Source organism: Planococcus citri, chromosome 4, assembly GCF_950023065.1.
Source record: "Planococcus citri chromosome 4, ihPlaCitr1.1, whole genome shotgun sequence".
Taxonomy (NCBI): Eukaryota; Metazoa; Arthropoda; class Insecta; order Hemiptera; family Pseudococcidae; genus Planococcus; species Planococcus citri.
Window position 1 is genome coordinate 29,279,070 of NC_088680.1, and position 27,157 is coordinate 29,306,226.

Sequence of the window (27,157 nt, forward strand, 5' to 3'; positions counted from 1 at the left end):
AAGAAATTGTGGTTTTTTTCGCTCCTGTTGCTACCCAACCTGTTTTGGGAAAAATGGAAAAATATGTAGGTACCACAGTTCCACATTAAATTTATTTTCGAGATATTTTAGAATGCAGTAGTGCCAATTTTTTTAGACATTATTGCAGCTACGTACATATGTATGTATCAAAAAATTAAAAATATTTCATGAGCTTCTTAGAAATCGTTAAGTATATGATAATTTTTAAATCATTTTTGAAATTTTAAAGCCTCATTTAGGACCAACAATTTTTCCATTTTGGTTGATTGAAAATTGTTTTGGTCAATTCAAAATTTTGCATAGGTAATTTGATCGCGAAATACTCTACATCGAGCTAAAAGTGTTTGAAACCCCTGTATTTTGAGGCTACCTCATGTTCCCAAGGGGCTGGTAGAATTGTGATAATGATATCTTATTATTTCTTACCACTGAAAATAGGAGGCTGAAAACAACTTTGGAAAAATCGACTCACACACCTTCGTTTATCTGACCACGTTGTAGTTATTCTAGATTATTCTGTGTATACTTATGTGTATAAATCTGAAGCTATCGATTAAAGTGTAACTCGGTGTTGTTTTTTTGTTTCAGTATCATGTTCAACTGTAACGGTAACTAAATGTCAAGCAGCTCTAAAAACACTCCAGACGTTTCCTTTTTTCAATCCTACCTGCTTATGTCGAGAGCCACAATTAGACCAGAAATGTAACAGCTTTCGTACTTTTTTATTTGACCATCCGTGCCTTTTCGCTCAACGACGAGGTAAGTCTTTTTATCCAGCCGAAGGACGTGTGTATGTCAGACCAGTCAGACACATTTCAACGTAATACCATATTGTATAAAAGTGCTAAATTGTTTCCACGTTCAACTTATATTCTACTCGTAGTAATATGTGACTACCTACTACTGTATTAGGACTACGTGATGGTAGATAAATGACGTCGCCTCGTGTCGTTGCTGTGCAATAAAATTAACTAATTTTATTTTCTTTAGAAAAAAAAATACCCACGGTATGTTTGTTTATATGTATAGTAAATACTGGGTACCTTATCGCAGTAACGAATTTTTTTTATTACATTGGTTACTATACGTAATTCGTATAAATGCATCGAATCACGCGAATATACCTATAGACCAAGACCTACCCGATGAGGTTGAATAGAAGTAGTAATTAAAATTGATACGCTTGCGTAACCAAGTACCTACCTACCTACCTACCTACGATTTCTCGTGATCGAGATTTATGTGTTTTTATAACCTCTACAGAATTGTGTGAAAGAATGGAATACGAGTAGGTACCTGGTATTATAGGTGTGTTTTGGCTCGTGGTCACTTTCAAGTTTTAATGTAAAATAAAATAAGAATGGTTTGAGAGAATTTTTTTTTAAAAATAGGGTTGTGTTCGAGGAATGGAACGGATGAATATCGAATGGAAAAAAAGTATAAAAATTTTTCGCCCAACGTGGGGCTCGAACCCACGACCCTGAGATTAAGAGTCTCATGCTCTACCGACTGAGCTAGCCGGGCTGCTTGAAAAGGGGTCCGTAAACGGGTTGTCCAACGTTGGCTACGTGTGATCGAGTGTTATTTGTTAAAAACACGTGTTTTTTTCATGATGAGGTGTTTTTTTTAGGTGTTCTTTATTGTATTTAACAAGATATCGAGTTATGATAATGAATTAGCTTTGAAGTTTATTTCACGTCCGAATTACTCACAATCTTCGTGGCTCATGTTAATCATGAATTTTGAAGAACATTATTAATATGTATTTTACCATTTATTTTATTCATTATCCTCATCACTGTCTTATTTATTGTTACAATCAGTGATTCAGTTTCTGAGTTTCTTCTTCGTTAACTCCCTTCTGAAAGCATTTATCTAGGTATTTTGGATTTTATATACCTACATACTTCATGTCCTAATAAGCTGTACATATTACAGGTCGTTATTTTTGAAAAAAATGTTGGATGGATGAATGGGGAGGAGAGGAAGTGAAAAGTTGCTGGTTTTCTATTTTCCAGGGTTACGCTCATTACCCCACCTCACCCTTCCTCCCGGAATATAATCGAATGAGCAGTGACACTACATGTTTGAATTCTCACTTGTAATTTTTTTAATTTGACGTAAATTTTCTCCAATTTTAGTAATTTTTGAATTTTCTATTCAAATTATTCACGATTTTCTAAATTATTTTCAAGTTTTTCGAAATGGATTTTTTATTACTCAATTAAAAAATGTTAGATGGATGAATGGAGAGGAGAAGAAGTGAAAAGTTGCTGGTTTTCTATTTTTCAGAGTTACGCTCATTACCCCACCTCACCCTTCCTCCCGGAATATAATCGAATGAGCAGAGACACTACATGTTTGAATTCTCACTTGTAATTTTTTTAATTTGACGTAAATTTTCTCCAATAATTTTAGTAATTTTTGAATTTTTTATTCAAATTATTCACTGTTTTCTAAATTACTTTCAAGTTTTTCGAAATGGATTTTTTATTGCTTAAAATTTTTTGACATTTCGATCAAATGCAAACTATTTCATATCCAAGTGTTATTCGAAAAACATTTCATTTTCTTGGTCCAAAAAAGAAAATCATCAATTACATATTTACTTTGCCAGATTTTTGTACCAATTTTTATTTTTTGCATTTTAATTGTTTAAAAAAAATTACGCTACCTATACTTATCTACCTAATGAAATGGAAAATTAGACGTCCCCTGATCTGGAAATCAACTGGTTTCCTCTTTCTTGAATTTATTTTTCAAAATAGTTACCTATATTAGATGTAGGGTCAATGGTCATTCCATGTCAGTTCCACCAAGGTTTTGAACTCATGTCTTTCGATTTTTTTCAAAAATTTTTCGGATGTGGGGCTCTTTTTGTTTGTGCAATTTCCAGAAGTACTCTACTTTAAAGACTTCTGATTTCACAGTTCGAATGAGCATTCAAATCTGGTTCAAAAACTATTATCAAAGTTTTCAAAAGTTGAAAGTTGAACTTTTGTGTAAATAATTTGAAAGTTTCCTTTAAAGCAGAAAAATTGCATAAATTTTTTAAAAAATACTACCTAAATATTTACTTACCTAGTCCTACAAGGTGCTCTCTAAATTTGAAACAGTGAAATTTCACTGCTTAGCAGTGACGACATTTTGCCTTTTGGTTGATTTTTCGATATTTGATGGCCTGGAAACTCCTTGGGTAGCCTTCTCTCCTCCCTTTCCCAGAAAACAACCTCCCAAATGGAAAATTGAAAGTCCTGGAGATTTTGAATTCTACAAGATTGTTCAAAAATTGCATAAACTGATGAATTATTATCTCGAAAAATCATATTTTGAAATTTACAATCACAATTAGAGACCACTGACCAGCGGGTGTGGTAATCTTGGAATTAGGTATAAGCACCCTAAATCAAAAAAAAAATCTAGAGACCGAATTTTGGCACAATAAGTGAAAAAAAGGTGGGTATTTTTCGACCCTCGGTTTTTCTAAAAAAAAAAGTGAAATATCAAAAAAATACATTTTTTTGCTCATGTGAAAGTTACCCCTTCAAAAAATACCATTATCCCCACTTAGGTATGTTAAAATTGGACTTGTAAATGTTATTGTTTATTGTACTTGACATATAATCAAAAATATGTTTTCTGAGGTAGGTACCTAATAACTTGACTGGTTATTTGACTTTTCCGTCAATTTATGGAATTTTGAACTATTCGGACTATTTTGGACAGTTTTAATCACCTTGAGAATTGTCATTTTTTTGTTTAGGCTGCTGATTTTTTTTTTCAAGTCTTATGGGTATTTATGATTTTGGTGGGGAAAAAAGACTAAAATAGTAACTGAATAACCCAAAAATTTCTTTTATAATTTGCTAAATATGCCAAGGTTTTCACTTTTTTGGAGCAAAATTCTTGAGAGGTATACCAAAGAGCCAAGAGGTACGTTTTCCTCTTCTCCCTTTGCCATTCAAAGTAACCAAAGAAACAATCGTTACTTACATAAGTACATGCTTATTATTTTTTTTAGGTTCAGTCGCTGAGAAAAAATTAGGCAGATTTCAACCAAATTCAGTAGAAACCTTTATTTCAAGTTGAAAGTTGAATACAAAATTCATCTCCCTAATAAAAAACACCAACCTCACAAGTCACAAACCAAATCTAACCCCCCCCCCCCCTCCTTTACGGGTGTAATAATCTTGTAATTATAAACACTCCCTTCCCCAAAAAACAAAAAAAAAAGTTGCTTAGAAAAATTTTTAGCTCCTGAAGTGCTCCTGGAGGGGGGAAGATATGGGCACTCCAAGAAGGGACATTTTCGAAAAAATTATGGGTTTTCACTCTAGCCCATACCCAACCTGTTTTGGGAAAAATTACCCATGCTATTGCCTTCGAAATCCAATTTGAAACACAGTGGTGCCAATTTTTTTGGTCAATATTACCAATTTCAAAAAATCGTGAAAAATAGCCAAAAATTTATGAAATTTGAATTTTTTTCTGAACGATCCACGCTATTATTTTACGAATTCAATATTACGAGAAAATTTTGGTACAGTGACTCCCAAATTTTGTTTAGATTTTTTTAATGTAACATTAGGTTGAGATGTCTGACTGACTAATTTCGAATTATATGTACGTTTATTATTATTTGCAAAACGAAAAAAAAAAATGTATTAATTAATAATAATTTGTAATTTATTTTCAGAAAAAGATCCATATCCGATCGATTCATTGGTTTCATGCTCGCACGCTCATTCAATTTGTAAAACAGATGCCAATTGTTCGAAAATCTACGATCATTTTAAACACGTTTGCAGAACCAACGACGAGGACAAATGCATACCAGAATTACAGTAAGTTTTCTATCCCTCTTGTATTACTACTTTGTAGGTACATTTTATGAAAGAAAAAAAAATACATGTGTGTTCAGTGGATATATCTACCAGCTGAAATACGAAATAGGTAGTTTAATGTGTATAATGAGTTGCTGCCAGGTGACCCAGCAGAGCAACAGCAGCATACGTTTCATTTCAAGGTCAATTTTACGAGTAGAGTACTACGTCTTCATCTCTGTTCATGCGTTTGCGTAGAAATCGTTATACGTCCTGTAGTAGTATTTCTCTGTCTTCATTTTATTATTTTCACGAATCCCCTCTTATTTCGAACGAAATAATTCATCATTAGGTTTTAGAAATATCAAATGACCTTATTTATTGGGCAATTTATATTATATTCTGATACTTATGATGAATGCAGATCGATATTTTCACTGGGATGTAATGTTTTGCTACTAGCCAATCAGGTATTGAAATAGTAATGGGTCATTTTTGAGGTTACACTTTCGTGTTTCGAGAAGGCGTTCTGTAAAGCGTATATTTTTATTCTTTCAAAGGTCCACGTTGATATTTGCATTTTGAAGCTAAGAAAATATGTTTCATTAGAATGTCTTAATACTCGTATGTAGCATTGATACGAGTATTATTGGCTCAATTCCACACAGGCCTTCTTTGGCATCTGAGGACCCAATTTATTGGGGTACCAATCTGTTTTTCCTTTCTTAAAAAAAAAAAAATCATGATATTTTCAACTAAATTTTGTACCAACTGATTCGAGAAACTGAGAAAAACAAAACGAAATAAAATTTAAGACATCGAAGAAAAATTTTCTTCTGAAAATCTACGCAGTACCTTCACCTAATCGTCTTTGCACGTGGATTTTGAACCGATGAAAAAGCTAGTTTCTCTCAAATTGAAGTCGCACCGATATAATGAGCCGAACGGAAATTCTATACCATTGATTATTTAAATTTAGCGCAGTATATTCTTTATGCGCTGTACACAAGTCAAAGGGTAGTAACATCAGAACAGTGAGGCGAGGAAACGGGGGTTCGAGGAGGTGAAAAAAGCAAAAATATTATAATCGAATCCTTTTTATACGATAGCAGTACCTAGCTAACGAATAGAGCTGGAGTTGGGGAGCGATGGGAAGAAAAGAAAGCGAACGTACATTTACAATTTACATTTCTGTCTATGTATGCAAATGCGCGCGAAGAAAAGAGAGACTGGCAGGATTAGCGAGTCGAATGTGCAAATCAACGTGAAAAGCGAACGAGTGAGCGAGATATTGGTCTACTCGTTGGGCCAGAGAAAGCGAGAGATACGGAGTAATTTTTTTTCTCAATAAAGGACCATACCTATACCGAACCTGGATGGTGTTTGTGCTGGTAGATGAGGAGCGAAGTCGCCGCTTAAAAGGTGCTTTTGACACGCGTTGACGCTGAATACATTATACACCTAGCACCCAGCTATGCTGTAACCGAGCGAAATGAAAGCTTGTTGACGATCTGTCAGCTACGAGGATATTTCATATTAGATCGGACGACCTTGTCAAAATCGTTTTACTCTATTAAATCCGAAGAGAGAAACGGTAATTTGGCCGAGCGCTTTGTCAAACCCGTAACCCCAGCGACGCGTTTCTAGTAAATTAATATTTACCATGTGTTAAGCGAAATCAGAGAGCATTTCGGACTCGAGGTGTGCTTTTTTGCCATACCCCACTGCAACTCTCTGTCTCTACCTACTGACAAATAACACCATCCACGCTATCGTAAGTCGCGTGAAAAATAAACTAAAAATATGAACGTTTTTTTTTTCCTTCTCTCTATCTCACCCCTGATGCTCTGTTCATCTGGGCAAAGGTGCGGAAACACCTTTAATCATTTATCTTTTCTTTAATATCAGCAGGTGTACGTCTGTTGGTTGCCAAAACCTTTGTGTATCCTGCCTCTGACACCTTTCATCAAGCCCAAAACGTATTCCAACTTTCTAATAATCTCAACTGCATTAAGTTACACGAGAAAGCATTTACATAAAATTTTACTCGTATATACAGGGTGATTCGCAAACTATCTGGTTCCTTCTCGAATGACGGAATGGGCAACTTATTACGCGGTGCGATGTTCGAAGTGTGTGAGTGTAAGAAGGCTTGACAGGTGGTGAATTTGAAGGGGCAGAGTTATTCAAAAGAGATGGTATTTCTTTGGGATATCGCTATGTGACTCTTTCAGCTTTGCATTTGGCTAGTAGGTACATAATTTTTTTTGTGACCCTTTTCTTGTTGAACTCAACTCTTCACAGTTTGGGTTTTATGAAACGTTCATATTGTGCGAATTTGTGCGAATTGAAAATTCGACAAGTAAAAGACAATGAGATATGAAAAACTATTCAGTTAATGAAAAACAGAACAAAGAGTGTTCCAGGAAAAAAAATTACCTGATTAATAATTAATTTTCTTCTTGCAAAAAAAAAAAAAAATTGTAAGTGTATTGTGATAATCTAAAAAATCTGTGCTTCTTTTTCAAGATTGAAGAGAAAGACTATCAAAAACATTCTCATTAAATTTTTTGCATGATAACATTAGTCAAAAGAGGCCAGACTCATTTCCCTAAGAATAATTCAATATTTTTCAGAAGGGGGAGTCTGAAACAACATTGTTGTTCCATTACTGAAAAATAGAAAAACAGACAAATTTTATTCGAAATCTTGGTGACAGGTTGGCCAGAAGTCACCAAGTGGGTTTATTGTTTTTGTTAACACTAAGTTGGTGGAAAACCCTCGACCTCGAGAATGTTCTTATGACCCCAGAAATTTTTGAATGTCTGGTGACTCCTTGTTGAATCATGGTGACTTCTTGATAACAGATTCACCAGAAGTCACCAAGTGGGGTTTTTGTCTTTTTTATGCCAAATTGATGGTGAAAAAACCACAAGAATGTCCTCAGAGCTTTTGAAAATTTTTTTGAATATCTGGTGACTCCTTGGTGAATATGTCACCAGAAGTCACCAACTTCCGGTAAATCTGTCATCAGAAGTCACTAACTTCTGGTAAAACTGTCACCCAAAGTCACCAAGTGAATTTTAGTGTTTTCTATGGCGAATTGTTGGTGAAAAACCTACCAGAATGTACTTACTAAGAGCTTTTTGAAACATTTTTTTAATGTCTGGTAACTCCTTGGTGAATACTGGTGGCATCTGGTTCACCAGAAGTCATCAATTGGTTTTTCTGTATTTTCTATGGCGAATTAATAGTGAAAAAACCACCAGAATGTCCTCAGAGCCTTTGAAAGTTTTTCTGAATGTCTGGTGACTCTTTGATGAATCCTGGTGACTTATGGTGAATCTGTTGCCAGAAGTCACCGAGTGGGCTTTTTGTGTTTTCTTTGGCCAATTGTTGGTGAAAACCCCACCAGAATGTACTTACTAAGAGCTTTTTGAAACATTTTTTTAATGTCTGGTAACTCCTTGGTGAATACTGGTGACATCTGGTGACTTCTGGTGACTTCTGCTGACTTCTGCTGACTTTTGGTGACCAATTCACCAGAAGTCACCAATTGATTTTTCTGTCTTTTCAATGGCAAATTAATGGTGAAAAAACCACCACAATGTCCTCAGAGCCTTTGAAAATTATTCTGAATATCTGGTGACTCCTTGACAGAGATGCTAAGTTACCGGTAATTTATAATTGGGTAACTTACCAGTAACTTACCGGTAAGTTACCGGTAATTTAAGTAACTTATAAATTTTCACTGAAATGGTTCTGAACATCAGAATTGAGATGAAGGTTACCTTGAAATTATCCATAACATCCAACAACTGACAGAAATGGATAGAGACTTGTGTAGATGTCCCATTTTTGCGCCTTTGGGCTTGGGCAATACAAAAATTTCTGCCCCTTGCTTTCAATTACCAAAAAATTCCTAATCAGAGTGCACCAGCATTTTCTATTACAAAAAGAGAACTGAGAAGAGAAGAGAACTGTATTAACCAGTTGCAAGAATGAAATTAAGGCAAAAAAAAATTATGTTTTCTCAATCTCAACACCAATCATTTCTCAAATTAAAGTTCAAACTTCAGAGCATTCAAATCAAACAAAAAAAACGAACACTTTTGAAGATTTGTAATAGGTACCTATCTAGGTATTGAAAGCAGTCAAGTAATACAGTGTGCTTCAACAAAATTAAAATTTACAGCTTTATTTTACCTCACAATTCAATTCATTTTTTTTTTTTTTGATTTTACAATTTATTATTTATAGGTCATCTCACAAGAAGTAGATATGTATGTACCATGTACCTCACTCTAAATTTGAAACAGTCAAATTTCACTGTTAAGAAGGCAAAATCCAAAATGTCATCACTGAAATAAACAGTGAAAAAGTACTGCAAAAGTCAGTTATTTAAAATTTTTTACTGCTGACCAAGCTGATCAGTGATCAACACAGTAGTTTTTCACTGATCAACACAGTACCTACCTACCTACCTACCTACCTACCTACCTAAATAAATAATAATTCATTTTAGACTGATCAGTAAATAATTCACTTTTGAATTTTGATTTGACTGATCAGATCAGAAAATTATTTACTGAAAAATGAAAATCCAGTCAAAAACTATAGTTTACAAGAAGCCAGAATGTTGTCATACCATACTCATACCCTACTGTTAAGTGCTATACAGTAAAATTTGACTCTTTTAAATTTAGAGAGTACAAATTGTAATTTGTTGTATCTAGACAGCTACAGCAGTACATGCAAACATCAAAAATTACCCATGCCAACATTTCTGTTGAAAATTTATAAATTACCGCGGTAACTTATGGTAATTTATGTCATGGTAACTTACCGGTAAGTTACTGGTAAGTTCTCGGGTAAGTTACCGCGGTAAGTTTCCATGCATCTCTGCTCCTTGATGAATCCTGGTGACATCTGGTGACTTCTGATGACTTCTGGTGACCAATTCACCAAAAGTCACCAAGTGGGGTTTTTGCCTTTTCTAATTTCTATGGCAAATTAATGGTGAAAAAACCACCAGAATATCCTTAGAGCCTTTGAAAATTTTTCTGAATGTCTGGTGACTCCTTGATGAATCCTGTTGACTTCTGGTGATTTCTGGTGACCAATTCACCAATAGTCACCAAGTGGGTTTTTTGTCTTTTCTATGGTGAATTAATGTGAAAACACCACCAGAATGTCTTCAGAGCCTTTGAAAATTATTCTGAATGTCTGGTGACTCCTTGGTGAATCCTGGTGGCATCTGGTGACTTCTCGTGACTTCTGGTGACCAATTCACCGAAAGTCACCAAATGGGTTTTTTGTCTTTTCTATAGCGAATTAATGGTGAAACCCCCTCTAGAATATCCTCTGAGCTTTTGAAAATTTTTCTGAGTGTCTTGAAACTTCTTGGTAAATCTTGGTGACAGATTCACTAGAAGTCACCAAGTGGGTTTTTTGTTTTTTTTTTTTTATGGCGAATTGTTGATGAAAAAACCACCAGATTTTTGTTCCAAGATTAAAAAGTAGGAAAGAGTGAGCATAAAAAGTCAAACAAATAGTACATCATGGAAAACAAGGGGGAAAGTACGAATTTTCTGAAGAATTTTTTTTCAGATATTCCAATCTTTAGGAATAAAAATTGTAATCAAGGTTCATCACTCTTTGCCAAGAAAAGAGGGTTTGCAGATATACAGGTCAATGACCTTAGCATGGCCTTCAAACTATGTACCTACGTATGAAAAATCGAATCAACTTTTGAAATTTGCATGGTTTTTAAAGTCCAAAATTTCAAATTAATGTTTGGTGCTTGCATGGCCTCCACATTACAAAATTTCAGATCATTTTTCACCATTCTCATGGTTTTCATACGAGTACTATGAAAAAGCAAAGCAATTTTTGGAGATTGCATTGCCTCCAAATCACGAGTAATCAATATTTGACTTTTGAAACTTGCATGGCTTCCAAATTATGAAGTTTATTGAAAGTTGGACAATACAGACAAGAGTAAGCTGTATGCAAAGGTTGAGCTAAATAACTGCGTGAGTTGAGTAAAAGTTGACGAAGCCTGATAAACAGTTGGTAAAAGTTAGAATGTGGGCAAAAGTTGAGAAAATTCAATGAAAATTATTGGTAAAAGTTTGCCAACGTTGCAATAATACATAATACGTTTGTCAAATTTGACCAAAGTGAGCAAAAGGGTATTCCCAGGTAAGAAAGGTGAAATGGCCCTGTTCCCAGATTTGGAAAATCATGATGGATTATTATTGGATACCTCCAATAAAAATTTTCGAGCGGAATTTCCGCCCCCACCCCCTTCTCCCACCCCTTGGGAACAGGGCCATTTCACCAATCTTACCTACCTGGGAATACCCTTTGTCAAAAATGATCAAGTATTGGCTAAAGTTTGTGAAAATTTTGATTAAAGTCAACCAGGTTCATTCTGACAGTTTTGAGATCTGATGAAAATTTGCTACCTAATGATTATAAAAGTCGTACAAAGTTGGTCAAAATTACCGAATATTAGACAAAGGTGGGAAAAAGTGGTGAAAGTTAACGAAAGTTGGCCAAGATCAGATTAAAGGTGAACTGCAGTTGATAAAATTGGAGTAGGTAAATTCGTCGAAGGTTTCACATTGCTAAAAGTAGAACCATGCTTAGGAAAAGGTGAACAATACGTATCAACTCGAGCGTTGAAAAATTCAGTTTGGTTTGTCTACATGTATAGGAAACCTTTAATTGAAACCGCTCAAATCAACTCGTTCGAATACATACCTATAGTGCCTACACAAAGCTCTATAGGTATAAATTAAATTATTCAATGCTCATCAATAGAATGGGAATTAAATTTTAACCATCGATTAGATTATTTTTCTCGTTAATAAAAAGCTAATTTACGCGCGTTTGTTTGTTTTTTCGTTGCCTAGTCTCTTCTGTAGTACTCGAATTATTTCCAGCAGCTAATTTATTCGAAACACTATTGCAGATTATCGATTATACTCGTAAATTTTTACAATTTGATATACGAATGTGTATAATTTTTTTACTCGTACGAGAAAAAAAAACACACTAAAAATCAATAAGTAGGTACCTCAACTCCATGTACGTAAGATGCGAAAAATATACCTACTTTATATAATCACGTGAAAAAAAAAACGCGAACACAAAACGTTTTATATTTTCTAATTAAAAAGTTACTCGAATGAAGCCCATTTCTCGACATTTTTCTTGCCTGTCGTCGTGCAGCATCATTTGAATGTACTCGTAGTGCCTCTGCCTATAGCTACTCGACGACGGCGTGACTTCATTAAAACTTTAACATGTCGTTTATGAAGCGACTACGGCCGACGACGACGATGACGTCCCCGAAAGAGGAAAAAATTGTTCGTCGTCAGAATTAGCTGTGAAATGAAAAGGAATCTAGGTTGATTTATCGTCTATATCAAAAAAAAATATACACGAGGTTCGTTGACACAGTTATTAAAAAATAAAAAAGTTACGCTCGAAGGGTAATTTACATACATATCGAATATTTACTGCGTCGTCAAAGTTGTTATTAAAACGACCCGTATGGAGGATTTTTGTTTGAAAAATAACGCTACAGGTTTGCGAAATTTTTTTATACAATAGATTGTAACAAATTCCGTTTAATTAACCAATCCGATAAATCCTCGATGAAGTGAGCTTTTTCAAGGATAATATTAAACTTGATAATTCGACCAAGTTTTCTTTTATATTTTCATGGCACGAGTTATCATTGGTTTTTTTATGTATGCTTTCTTCGTCTAGAAATGTGAGCTATATTGAGCAGTAAATTGGGAATTTTTTGGCTACTTCGTGAGAAACTTGAGATAAATACTTATTTACGTGAAATTATATGAAAGTTGTATAAAAAGACCACCTCGCTGTAACTAAAATTGCTAAATAGAACTGCGAACTTGGTAGATAAGTTGGATGAAATAACTTCTCCAAAGTGTAAGTTTTTTTCTTTCTCGTTACCCAACAAAAGAAAGATGAATAAAAAAATCTGACGAGGAGCTTGGTGTACCAAACCATTAAAAAGTATATGCAAGTGACACATTTCTCATCTGAAACGAGCATACGAAGTATTAGTAAGAAAGGTACTTGTATCATGTTGTGTATTTTGTCCAACAAGTGCATGATTTTTTTACGAGTTTTTAGTATGATAAAATGTAGATCTGGTACCCATAATTGGAGGCAAAATAGAAAAATTTTATCATTAGAGTGTAAATTTTAGTTTTATTGACCCCCCCCCCTCCTCCTCGCCTCTGTTTGTGAACAGTAAAAATCAAACTAATTGAAGCATTTTTTGCATCCATGGGGAATAATTTTGATCCTTCCCCTCTTCCTCCCCCTTTAGGGAGGCTATGGAAGGTACACTTCATTCAAACCCAAACCACTTCTTTTAATTCATTTATTTCAAACACATCTGTGTAATAGGTACATTTTTTTTTTTTTGAAGCAGTAAATTTATGAAATTTATGAGGCATGATTATGCTCCTATTTGAAAAACGTTTCTTTTTTTTCAGAGAATCGTGCAAAGAATCGTGGTCAAAAATGCGTCTGACTCCGATGTTCGGTTGTATTTGTCCACCAAATTTATGGCACGGTCAGAAGAAATGTGACAGGCATTTTAATTTCGTGAATCATAATCGCTGTGCTGGTAAGTATATCCTGTAGAATCCTCTATTTACATTAGAATCTTACACTGAATCTTATGTGTACCTCTACCTACTTCTCTACCTTCTTGGCACAGAAAACTCGGCAGTTGCCTTTACAAAACAGAACCAATACCGAAGAAGTTGAATTTTCAATACCTATATACCGATGCGTTTTGACATTATATGTATAGAGAGCGTGTTTCTTTCGTTCTATCTCTGTCTTCAGTGTACAGTCGTATTTTTTGAGCTACATTTTTATTAAACTGTGCAGCCCGGTGAAGGAAACCGAGCCTTATAAATTATGCATGTTAGCTAGTGCTTTTTTGCTTCTCATTTCAAACTTTTCACGCTCAGCTACCTTCGAAATTGGCACTCGGAGAATGTAAACGTCGTCGTGTATGAGAAGTTTTGTTGAATTTTTGAAATTTAAGCTCCTTTTTTGCCTGGTGGTGCTGTACCCATATACAGTATACGTCTTTCGATATTCGACAAGCACGATAAGAAATACGAGTACGAGTACGAGTACCGGTTCGTTCAAAATTTAAAATCCGATGCGTGGAAATTTCCTCGACCCGGGTCGACGGAAGAAATTGATAGGAAATCTCTGGCAGATAATCGCGAAATGAAGTATTGTAGTTAAATGGTATTTAATCCTTCAAGTTCAGAAAAAAATGTGTTAGATTGGTTCATGGATTTTGAAAAACTGTCATCTGAACTGAAGTTTTAGAATTAGGTAGTTGAAAAATACAAAATCTTCAGGATCGCTCAACAAAGTAAGGGTTGTAGAAAGCTACTAACATGAATGATGTTTCTATGACAGATGAATAAAATTAGATTTGGGTAGGGTATGCAAAAAAAAAGTACGTATCATTCAAAAAGTATAACTAAAACTGTGATGTAAAAACCTAACCTATGTAGTTAGCAAGGGGTCCCAAAACGTTGCTTGATATCAAGTTTTGATTTTTAAAAACTGGACTTTTTCAACATCTTGGGAAAAAAAGGGGCTTTTATGAGGTAGTTTTGGGAAAATTTGGAACTTTTTCGCAATTTGGCGAAAAATGCGATATTAGAAAGAAATAGACAGCTTTGGTGACCAAAATCCACGCTTATTGCCCACTTCTTTATAATTTTGGCAAAAAGTGAGTCTTTTTGGCAATTTTCCCAAAAATGAGACCTTCTGATAATTTTGATAAAAAACGAAGACTTTTTTTTACAATCTTGGCTTTTAAAATAGTCGTTTTTGATCATCTTTGCAAAAAAACAGGACTTGTTTATCAACGTTGGCAAAAAAAGGACTTTTGAGGCCAATTTTGGAAAAAGTGAGAATTTTTCCACAATTTGGCAAAAAGTACGACATCAACGTAGTATTGGAAAAAATTAGGCAACTTTGGTGGCCAAAATTCAACCTATTTCTTACCAACATTTTAACAACTTTGGCAACTAGACAGGGCTGTTTTCACAATTTTGGGGAAAACAGAATTTTGGAAATTTTGAATAAAAAACAGGATTTGTTTAACAGTCTCGACAAATATTTGAATTTTTAAACAATTAAAACTTTTTGACAATAATTTAACAAAAAATGTAGCATTATTAGGTATAGGTACCTGAATTTCAGAAAAATTAGGCAGCTTTGGTGACAAAATTATCCATACTTCTTCTCAATATTTTGACAATACCTACTTCTGGCCAACATTTTGTCAATGTTGAAAAAAAAAGAGATTTATTGATGATTTTGACACAAATTGGATTTTCTGACGATTTTGACCAAAAGCAGGCGGACTGTCTTAAACTGTTTTGGCCATAAAACAGAATTTTTTCATCAATCTGCAAAAAAAAAACACAAGCACCGGATTATTTGGAAATTTTGAGATACCTAATCAAGGCAAAAATCAGCACTTCTTAAATTTTTTGACGAGCAAAGGTAGGACTTTGTCAGTCTCTTGGAAATTTTGACAAAAAAGCAAGACAGAAGCAGGGAAAATAGGATAAGAAAGACAGTTGGGTACCCTGAAACCCCCACCGATAATTCTATTTCAACCTGAGAGTCACCCCAAATCAATTCTTTAGAGATAAACATCTCAAAACTAATTTGAAATCAACACAAAAACATTGATTTGAAATCATCAAGAAAAAATTCACTTAAAATCTAATTTTAAATCACTGCTAAAAAATTTATTCGAAATTGCCACGAAAGATGCATTCAAGATTACTTTGAAAAAAAATTATTTGATAACCAAGTAGGTAGGTACACAGAAAAAATGAAATTCTGAATCATTCCTAAAAAATTTATTCTGAATCACCTTGGAAAAATTTATATTTTAAAATCGCCAAAAAAAAATCATTCAAAGTCAAGTACGAGTATAACCATGAAAATTACTCAAAACCACCTCGAAAAAAGTCATTCGAAACCAACAAAAATAAATTTCAATTGAACCACAAATAATTTTATTCAGATTCACGATGATTTAAAATCATCTTGGAAGTGAACCAATGAAAAAATATACCAAAAACAAACGAAATTCGGTCTCCTTTAGATTTTTTGAAAAATTGAATTCTTATTGACCATCTATCCAACAAAAAGAAATACCTATTTGTAATAATTTCGAAAAAAAATCGGTCCTCTGATTGAGCTGGGATTGGTGCCTAAAAATCTTCTTATTGATTTAACAAATTCAATCACAAAATTTCCTTATTTTGGAATGTGAAAATTGTGAAATAGGGTTGGTGAAAATTGAACTTCTGAAATTGTACGTTTATATTAGTAATAATTGAACGTATACCTACTGATACGATAATTCAGTGTTCATAAAAGTTGAACGTACGAAGAAGTTTAGGTATAGAAAAAAAGAAATCTCAAAAACGTCAATTCTTACTACAAATTACTCAAAACTTTGTCTACCTCCTAAAATCGACTCCCCCCAATCAATTGGAACCATTTTCCAACCGATCTGGAGCCCCCTTGCAAGAGTTAGATTTTTTCAGCATCTTCAAATCGCTCCAATCGACAGCTGAAAATGTAGTTCTGAGGTCTGAGTGATGACTGTCGGTTTTTCAGTTAGTCAAATTTTAGCTAGATTGGGGTTAACGAGTTGTAAAAGTTTCCTTGTAAAATATTTTTTCTGGGATTTTATTGCTTGCAGATTTTTTGTCCAAAATTTTTTCAGATCTTGATTTTTCATCTGGAGATTTCTTTCATTTCCTGATTTTCTTGTTTGAGAATTTTACATGAGATTCATTTGTCTGCAGTCACCTTCAGGTCTGTCAGCCGGAATATCAGAAGCTCGAGCATATGTATTTTTGGAACTTTTAAGAAATAATCTTTGAAAATCAAAGTCCGGGAGGTGTCTGCTCTGTACTAATTGCAAACAACTGCACATGAAATCACACATTTTCAAACTCAAGAAAATCAAGCGAATGCCGAAAAAATACATCATCAGATCAATAATTTATTTCAGCATCTTCATTTTTATTTTTCTACTTTTGTAAAAAAAATTTGAATTTAAAGACTCACTATTCATGAAAAAAAAAACAGGAATAGAATTTGATCAAGTTGAACGAAGAAACTGAAATTTGATATAGGTAGCTATTTTTCTCACCTCGTATTAAATTATTTTCAGACGTTCAATTTTCACACGCGTTAAATTATCGTAAACGTGGAATTTCGTACGTGCAATTTTCCTGTCCCCTTTGAAATACGTCTGACATTTCCTTGAATTTGACAGCATGACAAACCTCGCTTCCCCATGGTTTTCCAATACTCGACATCCTGATTCGCCATAGTGAAGACTTGTGGCTGGTCAATTCATCAAATTCGACTAAAAGAAATTAACACTCGAGAGACGTGCATTCTTTAAACGTAAATTGGCGAACGTTGTATCTAATACTACGTTTTTCTCCATAGTTTTTATTCGATAAACGCCGCGTAAAATCGACTGTTTCGCAAATGGACGAACAGAACACACATTGCAGTATCGAGTATATGGTAGAGATACTAGATACACTTCTAGCATTAATAGCGAATACGTGAATCGGATGAAAAGTTGCAATTGAACTCAAAACTCTCTATCTGTTCGCTAATGAAGTACATATGTGTTTAAGCTAATAAAATACGTTATTTTTAGTTGAAATTCCAAGCAGATGGATTAACCAAATACTATACACGAATAGATAGGTGAGAGGTTGAGGTACCCTGCGGAACATTTTCACCCAATCGTTTTTGTGTTTTTTTTTTTTTCAAAATGTCCCATTATTTTATACGCCATAACTTGGCAATATAAGCTAGCTCGAAACATCGAGTGTAATATAATTTCTCGACCAATTTGGGTGAAATTAAAATTTATCGACTATTTTCTCATACATGGCACGTAAAGTATGAATTTTAATTCGACTGCCATTTCGCCTTCATACCTATACAAGCAACCCTTATCGGTTCTTTTTTATTCTTCTTTTTGGTTTGCTTGTGTGTTCGTGTGTAGCTCGTTTGTTAGAAATTAATCATGTCGAATATAAATTTGCTTCTTTCTCGAGTGTGTTAGCGTTCTTAAATTTTCATTTATTTTGACAACCGTTAAGATTTACGACGCTGCAGTATTTTCCAACACGCCGATGTCGTTTACCATAAATAAAAGACTTCAAAATAGCGCAATTTACTTTAACGCATTAAAAAGCTCCGTCTTGTTCCGATATTAACACACCGGAGGGATTTAAATTCCTACAGGATTCTCGAGCGGCAAAGTTTTTTTTCACGCTTTTCGCCGATACCGCGCCCTTAATAGTCGTCAAATGATTGTAAATCAAATTTGCAAGCGTATTTATGATTTATCTACGACGTTATAATATAGGATTTCAAGCGGATGATATGGAGAGATTACCGCTAGGATAAAATTATTTATCTTCTTTATTGGGCTACCCGGTATGGTACCGTAAACTGAACTCTGTACCGTCCCGTCGTACACGTTATAATCATTTCTTTACTCTCGCGTGTCTTGGCCGTGATGAGAATAATCTTAAAGTAGTGTAAGCGAGAGAAGATGAAGAGGACTGATGGTGTTTGTAAATGCAAAATGGACATGTTTGGGAAGCTATACGGGATATTTTCAGCTTATGCTAAAAGTATAGAAGGAACGTTAACCGTAACTGAAAACATTTTTTTCGACCTTGAGGTCGTATTTTCCCAAATTTTGTGTACCTTTCTGCAATAAAAATGCTGAATTTTGCATTAATTCCCTGAGTCTTGATTTCTGTTGAATGTTGTCTGTGCGTTTTGCTGAAATTTCCAAAAACTAAAAAGTCCTATTTTTTGCCAAAAGTGTCTCAACGAATAAATCAAATTTTCACCCAAAATTATGAAAAAATTTCAATTTTTGGAAGAACTGTGATTTAAGTCACATTTATTGCCAAATCGTCAAAAATTTATTTTTTTTATCAAAAATGTCAGAAAATAGGGACCTACCTAGGTACATGTTTTTGCTAAAATTTTCAACAAGTCTTGATTTTTTCAATAGTTGCAAGGGTTTTTGCCAAAACATCTATAAAGTGATGATTTTCGCTCGAATTGTGTAAGAAGTTTAGTTTATCTGACTACGCGATGCCAAAATCGCAAAAAAAAAAAAAAAAATGGAGGAAGGCACATACCTAATTAGGTATATAAGTCCGGTTTTTTTAACCAAAATTTTCAAAATCATCATGTTTTTTGTCAAAATTACCAGAATAAGTCTTATAAGTATTTTTTCAAAATTATCAAAAGTATTATGTAGTTTTTTTCTAAAACTGTATTAAAATCAGATTCTGGTGCCAGATTATTGTCAAAAAATTCTCGTACGAGTGTTTGTCAAAAATTCCATAAAAAGCCCTGCTTTTTTGCCTAAATTGACGAAAAACCTAATTTTTTCCAATTTTATCAAAATTGCCAAAGACATATTTTTTTTTTGCTAAAATTGTCAAAAAGTCCCAATTTTTGCAAAAATTACCAAAAATTGTAGCCAAAACGTGCAAAAATATTTGTCTAATTTGATAGGATTGCCAAAAAAAAGTTCTCGCTTATTAAAATTGACAAAAAATACTGTTTTTTTGCCAAAATTGTCAAAAATGTCTTCTTTTTGTTGCAAAATAATGAAAAGTGCAAATAGGTACTTTTGGCGGATTTTGAGCCAGGAGCTAAGGAGCTTAAGGAGCAAATCCTTAGCTTCCTGGCTTATAGTCGAGTATGCCCTGCTCAAACAAAAATAAACCTCTAAATGATCGCGAATGGGTGGTTCCAATGCAAGTTGAATGGGCGGTTCCATGAACCAAAATTAATTAACCCTCGCCGAAACGGTAAAATAACCCCTCCCACACAACACTGATGAATGAAATATCAAAAATAATGACTTAAAATTATAATTCAATGCTATTTGACATAACTGAGGGGGAGCCAAGGGTTTGAGATTTTACATGACCAAAGGGGGAAGGTTGGGTTTGAGATTTTTTTGTTTAGTCGTTCTAATGAGCGTTGAGAAATTTTTGATAACCAAGGGGTGGCAAGGTTTTGAGATTTCACTGAAGCTATAGTGCCTTAACATAACTAGGCGGTGGAAAGCGTTTGAGATTTTAGATAACACAGGGTGAGGCAAGGGGTTGAGATTTCACATAACCAAGAATGAGCCAAGGGTTTGAAGTTATTTTGTTGAATCTTTCTTAATGAGGGTTGAAAAATTTTTGATAACCAAGGGGGAGGCGAGGGTTTGAGATTTTACATAACTAAGCGGTGCAAAGCGTTTGAGATTTTACATAACCAAGGTGGAGGGAAGGGTTTAAGATTTCACATAACCAGGGGGAGGCAAGGGTTTGAGATTTTTTTATTTTGTCGTTCTAATGCGGTTTGAAAAATTTTACATAACCAAGGGGGAGGCAAGTGTTTCAGATTTTTTTGTTTAGTCGTTCTAATGAGGATTGAAAAATTTTACATGGCCAAGAGGGAGGACAGGGTTTGATATTTTTTTGTTGAGCCGTTCTAATGAGTGTTGAAAAATTTTACTTGACCAAGGGGGAGGCAAGGGCCTGAGATTTCGGATAACGAAGGGGGTGGCAAGGGTTTGGGGGAGACAAGGGTTTCAGATTTTTTTGTTCAGTTGTTCTAATTAGATTAGAAAATTTTACATGACCAAGGGGGAGGCAAGGGTTTCAGATTTTTTTGTTTAGTCGTTCTGATGAGGATTGAAACATTTTACACAACCAAGGGGGAGGACACGGTTTGAGATTTTACGTGACCGAGGGGGAGGCAAGGGTTTCAGATTTTTTTGATGAGTTGTTCCGATGAGGATTGAAACATTTTACACAACCAAGGGGGAGGACAGGGTTTGAGATTTTTTGTTTGAGTCGTTCTAAAGAGGGTTGAAACATTTTACATGACCAAGGGGGAGGCAAGGGTTTCAGATTTTACATAACCAAGGGGGAGGCAAGGGTTTTAGATTTTTTTGTTGAGTCGCTCTAATGCAGTTTGAAAAATTTTACATAACCAAGGGGGAGGCAAGGGTTTCAGATTTTTTTCGTTTAGTGGTTCTAATGAGGATTGAAAAATTTTACATGGCCAAGAGGGAGGACAGGGTTTGAGATTTTTTATTTGAGTCGTTCTAAAGAGGGTTGAAACGTTTTACATGACCAAGGGGGAGGCAAGTGTTGTAGTCGGCGCGAAAATACTCATCGCCGAACCAACGAATATGTAAAAATACACGAACGCATAGTCGAATGTGTTTATTAACTCGTATGTTACAAGACTGCCGATGGCAGGAAAACCATATAGCCGCGAGAGCTAACGAGAGCTATATTCAAGGTCTAAAACTGGAGACATTATCGAGATGATTTATGACCTTCTCGAAGTGTTATGTAGGTATAAATACATAGGTATAAAATACATGTACAATACGTATTTGAAGTCACCACACTCCTCCCTGTCATAAAAATTTAAAACACACAAGTAAAATTTAAAACAAAATGCAAAGATGGGTAATTTACATCTTATAAAATACATCAATCATATTTTAGGAAATCGGGAGGTCGGCGATTTCGTTCTGATCGTCTCAATTGAACATGGGATGGAATTGATTTTTCTCTCTCCAGTTCGTAATGTAGTATTTGTGGTAATTCAGGAGTTGTTGAAATTACAGTTGATTTTGGAGTAGAATTTCGAATTTGATCAGCACTTCGTCGAACTGTTTCTCCTGTTTCAAGTTTGGCCAAGTAAGTAGATGAGCCAATGGTACTTGTAATGATGGCAGGCGCCCATTTGTTTGATGTGCCGAACATGCGAACCAGTACTGCCTCTCCGTCCTTGAATTTATGATTTACGGACATGGTTGGTGACAATTTTCCTCGAAAATCGCGAGATGGATTGTACCGCATGAGGTCGAGTCGCGATTGTAAATTACGACCAAATAATAGTTCAGCTGGGCTGCGGCCTGTAGTACTGTTTGGTGCTCGCCGATAACTGAATAAAAATCTTGCCAAACGTTGATGTATTGGGTGAGTTGCGTCTGCTTTTATTGCCTCTTTGAAAATACGTACATAACGTTCAGCTTGGCCATTACTTCTCGGATGGTAAATTGTCGTGAATAAATGACGAATACCATTCTTTCGAGTGAATTTAGAGAACTCTGTAGAAGCGAATTGTGGGCCATTATCGGAGACCAAGGTTATAGGTAACCCAAAGCGAGAGAAAATATTACGTAGAGCAATAATTGTCGCTTCACTGGTAGTTGAGGCACGACCCTCTCCATTTAACAGGCCGGAACCGCTGCTAACGGCAACGCCGCATTTTCGTGTTTATCAGGCCCAGAATGATTAGCGCTCGTAACATCGCAAAAATGACTGAAAAAAGAACAGAGAACACAGAAATTTTTCGTTTTTATTCATTTTTATTAAATTCATTTTTTCACATCTGATTTTTCTTAATTATAATCAACTCTGTAAACAAAATAATAATTATCAATAGTGGTACAACGTAGTAATTAAGTGGTATTCGTTTAATCACATTAAATGCAAATTCAAGGAACAGGCGAACACTTAAAAAAATATTTTAGTCAATATTTAACAAAAATTAGAGATCCTTATTCTTATTTGAAACATGTCACCGTTGTACTACTTGTTCAAATTAATATCACAATTCACAATGAAGGTATACATTATAAATTTATAAAGGAACAATAAATTCATCATTAAAAGAACACACAAACGAATTAAAAATACGTGCATAAAGAAATTAGAAAATAGAAATATTTTGGAAAAATCAAAGATTATTCATCATGACTTAAGTTGATTAATATTGAAATTCAAAAAAAATTCAAATTCTAACATTGCAGTGAAATACTGAAATATAGAATATAGATAACTAACTTTGGAAGTTTGAATTTTGAAATTGAAAAAATCAAATGAAAGCTTAATAAGTAATTGAATATTAAATTGAAACTTGAAACTTCAAACTTTGGAAGTTTGAAATTAAAAACTAAAAAAATCAAATGAAACCTTAATAAGTAATTGAATATTAAATTGAAACTTCAAACTTTGAAAGTTTGAAAGTTTGAAATTAAAAACTGAAAAAAATCAAATAAAAACTTAAAAATTGAATAATGAATTGAAACTTGAAACCTATGGCAAATTTCAAGCATTGGAAAAAAGCAAAAAAAAAAAATTCTAAAAAATAAGGAAAACGTTGACGTAAGCATAAGCAATGAAAATAAGCGATAAAATAACATTTAATTAGGATTATTGAAAACTTGAACTTTTCTCTTTTTCGTTTTTGGTTCGGACACAGATAAAATATCATTTTTCATTTTTGTGTAATTATTCAAGACAATATTTGTACAGGTTTTTACAATCCTTTTAAAAATATCAGAGTAATCATTATGACATGCACATTTTTGATCAAAAATATCATTCAAGGAACGATCATAACGTCGAATTGCAAGGAAACTGAGTGTCATTAAAAGCTCTCTCTGTTTTCCATGATTAAGAAAATCCTTTTCAAATTCTACAGTAATTAAAATACGAAAAATACAAAGTACATGACGACATACTTCTACAACACAGCTTTGAGGTACAGTTAAACCACCTCTATTAATCTCTTCAAAGTATACATCATTTATTTCTTCTTCTGATTGCACTAATTCGTGACATAAGATACATTTTGTAGAGGATACAATCTTAAAAGATATGAAACCAGAAATGTAAAATAGAGACGATTCTTCTAGTTCCCATTCTAAATATTCACTATCTAAGATTCTTTCAAATAAAGTAACATCAATTTCCGCATCAGATATATTAAAATCATGGTCTAAAAGACTTGGAATGAATTTTATTTTACCAAATTTTGCCGACTTCAGCCCTAACAGACTTTTTACTCGAATTTTTCGTTCTGATTCCAAAATTTGAACAACAGAAACATTGTAATGACTGCCTGAAAGTTGTCTATAGAGACAGAAACGTTCTTCCAAATTATCCGTCTGAACTTTTCCTGGTAACACGTATGGGACTTTTAACTCATTAATCGAATATTTAATGAACTCAATCATACCTTTCGTTGATGTCAAAATAGCATTAAATGTATCTGTAGTCAACCCTACGCAATTTTTATTATTCTGCCAGGTCTGAAGCCAAAGTACAAAATTATTTAAAAAAACGAAACGTTCATCATCAGCACTAGTAAATGGATCACACCAAGAATTTCTAGAGAACTTTCCGCGGAATTTATTTTTAATATTCATAATATACCACCATTTGAGAATAATATCAATGAACAAAAAAGTACCTTCATTATGAACTACTTGTTTTTCGTTTTTTGAATCGAAATCATCTTTTAAAGCAACATAAGTGCTATCATTGAAAATATTAACAACCAACACTACTTTTTGCCTCTCCAGATTGGTTGGGTATAAACTTTTAAAATTCAATCGGAACCCTTTTTTAATAATTTCCAATTTGTGAAGCTGATAAAAATTACGAATTTCTGTAAATTTAGCATAACACAGTTCAGGATTTTCTGAAAAATCCCCAAATTTTGGAAAAATGAACGTTTTGCCATAATCTTTCAGGTTAAGCCAATTATTTCGAACATTTTTGAAAATATGTACTGTATCATACATTGCAATTAATTTATTAGGTTGCTTTAAAATTTCAGATTCGGATTTTAAAAGATTACTAAACATGTTTCGGTTCACTCTATTATTATCTGAAATAACTATCAAAATTTTGAAACCAACTTTAATCAACAATTCCATCACCTTGAGACATAAATTTAATAAATCATCTCCTGTTAAATTTTTTACAGGGTGCAAGCTAACTACCTCTTTGAAACGACCAAAAGCAGAAGAGATTAAAAAAGCTTGAACTGTACGAGCTTCTACCACTTTTTCAGTATTTTCAGCATAACCAATAATTTCTCCTCCTTTGTATTCAGCACGAGGTTTTACATATATTTCATCGATTTGTAGCACAACAAATTTTTCCTGCTCAGACAATAATTTTATTTTACTTTGCAAGAAATGTTGGTTTTCTTCATAACACTTTGGAGAAATATGGAAAGAGGAACACAGTCGTTGCAAGTACTTCGGATGGGGTAGAATTAAATGATGGGTTTCACGAATGGATATGTAGGAACTTGATGATTGGGAATAAATCATGAAACACCACACCATTGTATCGGTGGAGTAGTGCAAATCATGTGGATTAGTAAAAACCAATTCAAACTGTTCAAAAATAAAACTAAGAGCAACGATGTTTTCGTTTTCATTCTCCATGATAGAAATTCATTTAGAAAAATTTTTTCGAATAGCAGCCAAACACGCATTTTTCTCACTCACTTCAACGTTTTGATGTTTATATCTCGCAAGAATATTGTCCAGCTGAGACCACAATTCGAGTTTGCTGTTAGACGGTAGAACCTAATTGAAGTCGAAGTTGGTGAGAGTGACATTACGAACACGAATTTCACAAAAAAAAGTAGAGTAAATTTTCACTGACGATGTTACAACAGGGGTATCGTCTATTAAATAAAATAACCCGAATTCATCAGTAATTTTTACATACCACCCAGCTTGCATGTAGCGATTGTTTACTTCTGTTTTGAATACTTCGAAGCTTTTAATGTGATCTGATTCCAACCACATTTCAACATCATTGTTGTGATTTTCGATGTACTCTTCTCTTCTTTTTGCTGGGTCAGTTCTCAATTTTGGTTTCTCAGGTTCACTGAGGTACTGTGGTACATTTTCGTGATGCACTAGCGGTATCGCATTCGGATTCAATTTCGTACGGGATCCGGTGCTGTCGATATCGGAGCTATGGAAATGATTGATACAGATGACTGAGTTTTTGGTGGGTGCCCAATCTTTTCGCGACACTTTCTTAATCCATTTTCTATGTACCTCAGGATATTTCTCCGCATTTGGAAACGAGAACACTTTGACATATGGTGTTCCACGATAATTACTTTTGCACTCGGGCATACAGCATTTGTTTACCATGATTTCGTCGTGAATAAAATCAAAATCATGAAATAATAACACTGGAACAATACATCCGAGTAAAATAACGAATATTGATCGCGAAAACACTCGCAAATATTGTAATAAAATAACACAAGCGGGTGAAAATCATATTGTTGCCATTACGTTGCTTTGACACTCCAGTACGCACTTAATCACCATTATTTCGTTGAAAAAAGTGATGAAATATCAACAATCGCACGAAATATCAACAATTGCAAACATACAAGTGAATTGTAGAAAAATTAATCGAGAAAACACTCGCAAATATACCCATTAAATATGAAAAATTCGTGAAAAAGTAATTAATTTCATATAATCGCCATTGCTAGATAACAAAACTTGGGCCTGATAGCCTTGTTGCCAAGTTTCACGGTTCTGGCCTGTTAAATGGAGAGGGTCGTGGTTGAGGACATTGGAATCACCTCTAACCATTTGGAATACGCATCTACAACTAATAGGTAGAATTTCTTCTCGTATTCGGCATAATCGATATGTAACCTGGACCATGGCACTGTAGCGAATTCCCATGGGTGAACTTCAGGTTTCGGATTTTGTAATTTTTGTTGACAATTTGGACAGGCTTTAACAAAGTTTTCGATATCCTTGTCAATATTTGACCAATAACAGAAATTTCTGCTCAAAGTTTTCATTTTAGTAGAGCCCATATGACCTAAATGAAGTTCTTCGAGTACCTTCTTCTGTAATGAGGTAGGAATTACAGTTCTGGTACCTCGGACCAATAGTCCGTTCATAATATTAATTTCGTCGACTTCTTTTCCAGATTGAAGGTCATTTAAAATCTGCTTCAATTTTTCATCCTTCAAGGTTTCTTTTAGAAGCATATCATACGTAATTGGTAGATTTTCTAGGCATTCTAAATGAAAAATGTCATGTACATCCTCCTCCTCAATGAGCTTTTTGGAAGGTTTAGGAAAACGAGAACAAAAATCGGCATTGCCATTTTTCTCAGAAGTTCGATATTGAATATCAAAATTGAAATCTGATAAATATAATGCATAATGCTGCATTCGAGTAGTTGATAAAGGGGGAAGAGATTTCATCGGATTAAAAATCTGAGTGAGAGGTTTATGGTCAGTAATTAACGTAAAATGTTTGCCAT

General features: G+C 34.1%; 1 protein-coding gene and 1 non-coding gene across 3 annotated transcripts in view; one reads left to right on the forward strand and one right to left on the reverse strand.

Annotated features, from left to right (window-relative positions):
- Positions 1-27,157, forward strand: part of Gfrl (Glial cell line-derived neurotrophic family receptor-like) — a 236,029-nt gene that overhangs the window by 177,045 nt on the left and 31,827 nt on the right. For both annotated transcript variants that reach the window (XM_065359936.1, XM_065359937.1), the window contains exons 3-5: positions 610-780; positions 4,718-4,865; positions 13,388-13,521. In XM_065359936.1, the coding sequence (XP_065216008.1) occupies positions 610-780; positions 4,718-4,865; positions 13,388-13,521 (453 nt within the window). The remainder of the gene's footprint in view (positions 1-609; positions 781-4,717; positions 4,866-13,387; positions 13,522-27,157) is intronic.
- On the reverse strand, positions 1,473-1,545 carry TRNAK-CUU (transfer RNA lysine (anticodon CUU)). The gene has a single exon. It is a non-coding gene; the product is annotated as a tRNA-Lys (tRNA).